The following is a 7,608-nucleotide window of genomic DNA, read 5'->3' as shown; positions in this document are numbered from 1 at the left end:
AGAGGCAATGTAGGCCCACTGATGAATGAGGTGGGGGTCCTGGAGACAGAGGATAAAAAGAAGGCGGAGTTACTGAATGCCTTCTTTGCCTCTGTCTATACTGTTGGAGGCTGTCCTGAGGAGCCCCGGACCCCTGAGGCCCTAGAAGAAGTCAGGATAGAGGAGGAATCTGTCTTAGTAGATGAGGGCTGGGTCAGGGACCAATTAAGCAATCTGGACATCCATAAATCCATGGGCCCTGATGGGATGCACCCGCGGGTGCTGAGGGAGCTGGCGGAAGTCATTGCTAGGCCACTCTCCATCTTCTTTGCTAAGTTGTGGGCAACGGGAGAGGTGCCTGAGGACTGGAGGAAAGCAAATGTCACTCCAGTCTTCAAAAAGGGCAAGAAGGAGGAGCCGGGTAACTATAGACCGGTCAGCCTCACCTCCATCCCCGGAAAGGTGATGGAACAACTTGTTCTTGGTGCTGTCTCTAGGCACATCAAGGATAGGGGGATCATTAGGGGCACTCAGCATGGCTTCACCAAGGGGAAGTCATGCTCAACCAACTTGATAGCCTTTTATGAGGATGTTACCCGGTGGATAGATGATGGTAAAGCTGTGGATGTGGTCTATCTCGATTTTAGTAAAGCGTTTGACATGGTCTCCCACAGCATCCTTGCAGCTAAACTGAGGAAGTGTGGTCTGGATGATCGGGTAGTGAGGTGGATTGTGAACTGGCTGAAGGAAAGAAGCCAGAGAGTGGTGGTCAATGGGACAGAGTCCAGTTGGAGGTCTGTGTCTAGTGGAGTCCCGCAAGGGTCGGTTCTGGGACCAGTTCTATTCAATATATTCATTAATGACTTGGATGAAGGATTAGAGTGCGCTGTCAGCAAGTTCGCTGATGACACAAAACTGGGAGGAGTGGCTGACACACCGGAAGGCTGTGCTGCCATTCAGAGAGACCTGGACAGGCTGGAGAGTTGGGCGGGGAGAAATTTAATGAAATATAACAAGGGCAAGTGTAGAGTCCTGCATCTGGGCAAGAAAACCCCATGTACCAGTACAAGTTGGGGGCAGAGCTGTTGGAGAGCAGCGTAGGGGAAAGGGACCTGGGGGTCCTAGTGGACAGCAGGATGACCATGAGCCAGCAGTGTGCCCTTGTGGCCAAGAAGGCCAATGGCATCCTGGGGTGTATTAGAAGGGGTGTGGTCAGCAGGTCAAGAGAGGTTCTCCTCCCCCTCTACTCTGCCCTGGTGAGGCCGCATCTGGAGTATTGTGTCCAGTTCTGGGCCCCTCAGTTCAAGAAGGACAGGGAACTGCTAGAGAGAGTCCAGCGCAGAGCCACAAAGATGATTAAGGGAGTGGAACATCTCCCTTATGAGGAGAGGCTGAGGGAGCTGGGTCTCTTTAGCTTAGAGAAGAGGAGACTGAGGGGTGACCTCATTAATATTTATAAATATGTAAAGGGCAAGTGTCATGAGGATGGAGCCAGGCTCTTCTCAGTGACATCCCTTGACAGGACAAGGGGCAATGGGTGCAAGCTGGAACACAGGAGGTTCCACTTAAATATGAGGAAAAACTTCTTTACGGTGAGGGTGACTGAACACTGGAACAGGCTACCCAGAGAGGTTGTGGAGTCTCCTTCTCTGGAGACATTCAAAAGCCGCCTGGACACGTTCCTGATATGGTCTAGGCAATCCTGCCCCGGCAGGGGGATTGGACTAGATGATCTTTCGAGGTCCCTTCCAATCCCTAACATTCTGTGATTCTGTGATTCTGTGATTCTGTGATTCTGTGATTCTGTGATTTTCATACGATACAGCTAATGATAACTTTGAGAGAGATGAATATAACCCAGCTGAAATGTCAGCCATTATTTCATGATATTCCCTCACACAGATGAGCACCTTCATAAGTGAACAGGATTTTTTGGAACATGCACATAAATAAATCAACAAAACCAAGACACAACCTCAGCAAACAATAATTGTTTAAAGTGAATTAAATTAATTTCAGACCATAAATGAAGCAAAACTATAAAAAAAAATACTGTTTTAAAATAAAGGAGGATTATACTGCTTCTTTCTGACACAGCTGAACAAAACTGGAGAGCTACTATTTTAGAATCTCTCTAACTAATCCTTGGAGGAAAACAACAATAAATCCAACCAAACCCAAGATTGCTATGTTATAATCCTCAGTGCAGAGTTACATTGCTTCTGTTACTTCATATGCACCATGCCTTTGGCTGTGCACTAGATGTTTGCCTCCAGCTGTATTTTGCTTTTGTATACACATTCTGAGCAACAACAAATCAAAAATTTAAAATATATTCAAAATAAAAATATTTTGCAATGAGAAACAGCTTGAGCTACTAGACTTAAAGTATCTAGTAATTCTAAATGTCAGATTTCCATATCTTAGTATGTCTTTGTTTTTTCAATAGACAAGATGGGCAAAAGTAAACTCTTGCCTACAAGCTATGTTATAAATGTGATCTGTTGTGTTATATTTCAAAGAACCAACTAATGTGACTTATTTAATCCTAAACAAGGAAAATCTCTCTAAGAGTTTTAACAGTTTTTCTCCTATTTGTTAATGCAAAGTACAATAAATGTAAAAGACCATCCAGGTCCTTGTTCATGTTTTAGAAGAACTGCATGTTTTTCTAAAGTTGTGAAGTGCTTCTCAACCAGTATCTAAGCCATATCAATATACTTCAAAGAATGAGACAGAAAACTTGATATATTAATAAATTAAATTTTCTGTATTTATGTAACATGTAGGAGATAAATGTGCATAAACACAGCTGTACTTGTACTCCCAATGTTTCAGTGAAGCAGTTGACTATTTGCTTTTAGTTTTGGTTGAAGGTCTCTTCACATTGAATCAAAATTAAACATTGCAAAAATTTGATGTAGTTTGTCTATCTCAAAAGCTGTATGAGTTCTATCAATTGAGAAAAAAACCCCTTCAAAAATATAAAAAAGATTAAAAAATATTATGTTTCAATTATCAAACTGTAGGTAATTAAAAGAAAAATATCTTTTGCAGGAATCAATACTTTACAAATTTTAATATCTTTCCCATGTGATATGCAGGCTATTAGGCTGTAGATACCGTGTGCTGTCTGAGGTTATTTCAACATACACCTACCAGGGGAATGGCAATATGAAGTACATCGAATAAATTCTATAACTTAAATCTGTTAGATGTGCTCATTGCAAAACCACAGGTACTGTCCTTAAGACAAGAAAAAGTCCTTAAAACTGTAATCTCAGATCAGTAATTTGTCTTTATCTTGTAAAATTGAAATAAAAATTACAAATACTAACATATTCTGTAATACTGTGGGATATTCCTAGGGTATTCTGGATCCATTTTTTTAATTAAAAATACACCAGAATTAAAAAAAAATTAAGGAACATCGAAGAGTACTGTACAATTATACCACTATGTAACCATATGTATAAACACTTGTCAGTAAAGCTTCAGTAGAGAGTGATTTACAATGAAAAAGTTAATATTTAGTTTGACACGGAACATTTGCAATAGCAGATGTATCTTCTCTGGGTGTCATTCTTCCATATCACTATGACTGGGCATTGCAGGCCATGCAGGATCTTTTTCCCTCCCACCAATGCCTTTAACTCTCCCAATCTCTCTTCAGATGTGCATTTCTAACAGAAAGCCTCCTGTTGAACATGGCAGCTAGATCTCTATGTACTGCAAGCCTTAATCTTCTTATTGGTGAATGTCTTCATGCCTGATGATTTTGTAAATTACCCAATAAAAAATATTGAAAATCAGAAAGGCTAATGGGAAGCAAGCTCTGGATATCGTGTCTATCTTCTTGGCCCGGTCAATGAATACCTTTCTCATCTCATCAGGGCTTTTTGGTGCAGCTTGAACAGGATTATTTGGCCCCTTTTGTGTCACTCCATCTTTTGCTTGCAAACATGGGCCCATTCCATATGCTGTAAAGCTAAACTGACTTTCCCTTACGTCATCATCCTGTTGAAAAAAAAAAGAAAAAAAAAGGAAAGAAAAAAAGAAAGAAGTTTTTTTTTATTTACAGAACTCTTACCAGCTGCTAATAGCAAGTATTGCACCATTACCTCAGTGACTTCTTGAATCCACAGTTTATCTTAACCGGTTGAAATTTCAGCCCTATCAGTATCTGTCAAAAATATTGCAGCAGCTTTAACAAGCACAGAATTTTCCTATTTGTTTATAGATTTGGTAATCTATTTAGAGAAAAGAGAAAGCTTAGTAAAGTAGTGGTAATCAGGCACACAACTTCTAATTTGGTTTAATTTTCCCCATTTACAGTAAATATCCGCAGTCTTCAACTTGGCAAACTTCACACTGGTCTTTGAGACAACAGCCACTATCTCTGCATGTTGCTTAACAAAATGGGATCCGGGCGTCTGGAGATACTCATCATACAAGCACTAATGATGTTCACGTTAATTATATTCTTGAGAATTCTGCCTACTTGGTCATTGTGTATTTAGTTAATCTTATCTATATGCCTTATTTCTGCAGTTCCCTGTGAATACCTCACATAAAGAGAATAGTATGAAAAGTGTCTTAGTTTAAAATAAAGTGAATGAAAGCTGAAGGTCAGATTTTTCTTCTGACTCATTCTTCTGTCAATGCGGGGAAAACTGGCAAAGACATTCCGAATTCAGGGAGCTATAAGAGAAAGTGGATTTTAATCACGTGGCACAGAAATGTAAGTAGATGGTCTGGAGTTATATATATTTTCATAGCAAGCATTTCAAGAAAGTGGCTTCTGTCTGGAGACACATTTTGTACTTCTCTTTACCCGGTTATAGGTATTCTCAAGTAATAAAGGAGGTACAAATGCAGGCAAATAAATGATACATAGACTATGAAGCCAGGACCACATTTGGTTCTGAAATATGTTCCAGTGTGTTCCTTCACTATGACTACTTGAGGATAGTCATGTGATTTTGATGGTATTCACAATTTTTTTAATATTGATTTTAAATTCAGGATTTCCTATTTTTCCTGTTTAGCCTAGTTGCTTTACGATTCTAGACTTTTATGAAGTATGACAAAGTATTATGTATATGTTATTTCTTAAATAAATATTTTGGAAAATAATTTCCATAAGTATTAAAAAAAGAATTGAGCAGCAGTCAATTTTCATTTTGTAAGAGAATTTTTGATATTTTGAAGCTCTTCCTATCTTAAATTAAAATAAAAGAGTGAAAGAAGTTATTTACCAAAGCACGTCAAATAATTAGTGTTTCAGTTCAACAATTCTGAAACATTTTTATTTTATTTAAACCTTGTGCTTTATACAAATGTAATTTCTCAATGAACACAGTAAATCCAAAATTCCAAATTTTTCATTTTGAAAATGCCTCTGAAATTTGGAAAATCTGAAAATGTTTTGGAATGGAGAATTATTTCTAAACGTATTTAAAGTTTCAATTAAGCAGTACTTGCTGGAAGAACCATTGTTAATTACTTTGTTTAAAAAAATTCCAGTGAAGTTTACTATCAATATTAGTTGAATAAGTTATCATCTACAAAACAGTGTAGATCAATTACTGTTTGAAGTGAACTAGTTGGCAATCAGCATGAGCATCCAGCAGAGCTGTAGTTATCATTGAAGTGCTGTAGTTAGCACCCAACTGCAATACTTTTTCATATGTGTAACCTGAATAAACTTACAGACTAATATAGTTCACTGGAACTACTATACTTCAAATCTCTATTAGAATTCTCCTATAAAAACAAAAAATAAAGAAAAATTAACATGAAAGAAAAGGAGGAGGAAAATCACTGACTTCAATATGGAAATGAGTAACAGAAATACAAAATGATAGGATCATTTTTTGATGACGTGGTAAACCAAAGATCTAATTACTACAATAGTGTTCTCTCCTGTCAGAAAACAATGGGAAATAACTTCTTTATAGTAGTTGTATTCCAGAAGAGTTGCAGTGTTGCATTCCGGTTAACAGAAGTTACAAATACATGGACTGTGAGAATTTGCACTAAACTTATCATTTAAACACCTTCACACATAAAATTCAGGGTTTAAATCTTTTCATGCTTCTCCAGAAAATAATGCTTATGATTGCACAGGCTCAAAGAGATAATAATTCTTCTGAGTAGCAGCTTTCAGTTGGGTATGTTTTCAGCATGAGGCGCTGTATACTAAGACTTTACTGTCTCTGTTCTATGCTTACCTGAATTGAGTGATCCCCTAGAATGGTTTTAAAGGCCAGATCTCTGCTTATTTTTTTTCCTTGAAGACATTCTGAATTTAGTCTGCGAGCAGGCTGCTTGGAAATGCTCTTTGCTGTTGAGGAAGTGATGTGAAGGTCCTTCTAGAAGTCTAGCATTTCTGCCCAGTGTCTGTCAGATGGTGTCTCCATGAAGGCAGACAGGATGATTGGAGCCTGTCAAGTCAGACCAAAGTGCTAGGGCTAATGGATATGCAGGAAAGGGCACCTTCCAGAGCATTGTAACATGCCAGATATCATCATAATTTTTTTTTCTGGGGTACTAGCTGGAATATCCAAAATGCGGTTCTGCAAGATTTCCAGCAGGCTCATAATGCAGAAAAATTATTATTTTGGCCTCAGGTTCATATCTGAGGGTGCTCATGCATAGCAGGAAAGATGCAGTTACTGTTATTATTGATATTAAATTCTGAGTGCTTTTTTGAAGGCATTTTTCTAAAATGTCAGTGACACTCCATTTGTTTTTATCAATTGACTTGGCTACGGTCCCTCTTTTTGACTAGAATGATTTCTCACAATGTCCGAGTCCACAGCTGTTGAAATCATCTAATGGAAGTACCCTGTATGTCCCAGCTGAGAATCTGGATAGTGAATCTTCCTGAAAAAGTCCTGCATTTCAGCTGAGTTTTTTTTTTAAATGTAATAAGGAAGCTTTTTTTTTTTGTCTTTTGTGTATTTGTTTAGTGCATCATCACTAAAGAAAAGAAAATGAATGATTTCTTACTGATTTTTGATAAAGCTTTTAAAATCTTATTATGAATGGACTTTAATAATAGTTCAATATGAATGCAGTTTTCACACATATGGCTTTGGAATTAACAATTTGAAAGTATTCTGCATACAGCTACATATAAATATCATATCTATTAAAATTACTGTAATTAAAAATGGAAATAAATTTAGATAACAATTTTTATTTAGAAAGTTAGAATTCTTTGGAGGCCTAAAGGGAATAATTTCAATTAGTTTATTTTTGTATCAGTGTTGTTCTACAAAATACTTACCTATAAAGTATTAGAAAGCTGTCTGTTTCTGTGGCCCTGTGACTGCACTGTTTACTGTCCATATATTTAATAATACATTTATCTTGAGGAGTAATATGCTTAAGGGCTGAAAATATCTCTATGGCCTTTTGACTGCAGGTTGTGGTAACAGCTTGAAGACTTATATGAGGCCTTGGCTTTGGTTATTTGAACACTATGTTTTTTACTCTTCATTTTTGAGAAGAAAAGTGTTATTGAATTGTTTTGCACTACAAACAGCCTGGTTTTAAAAGCTGATCTGGTAGCAACTGATTTCTGCCTTAACTGATGTCACTGTTCCTTTGAAGTTGCAGAAA

At 37.5% G+C, this 7,608-nt stretch overlaps 1 protein-coding gene across 4 annotated transcripts in view; it reads right to left on the bottom strand.

Moving 5' to 3' along the window:
- Nucleotides 1-3,726: 3,726 nt before the first annotated feature.
- GLRA3 (glycine receptor alpha 3) overlaps nucleotides 3,727-7,608 on the bottom strand; it is a 103,191-nt gene continuing 99,309 nt past the window's right edge. For all 4 annotated transcript variants that reach the window (XM_068403639.1, XM_068403640.1, XM_068403641.1 and 1 more), the window contains one exon: nucleotides 3,727-3,996. In XM_068403639.1, coding sequence (XP_068259740.1) covers nucleotides 3,727-3,996 — 270 coding nt within the window. The remainder of the gene's footprint in view (nucleotides 3,997-7,608) is intronic.

The sequence above is a fragment of the Nyctibius grandis genome, chromosome 6, assembly GCF_013368605.1.
Source record: "Nyctibius grandis isolate bNycGra1 chromosome 6, bNycGra1.pri, whole genome shotgun sequence".
Lineage (NCBI taxonomy): Eukaryota > Metazoa > Chordata > Aves > Nyctibiiformes > Nyctibiidae > Nyctibius > Nyctibius grandis.
Note: the sequence above shows the minus strand (reverse complement) of the source record. Positions and strands in the feature narration are given on the sequence as shown.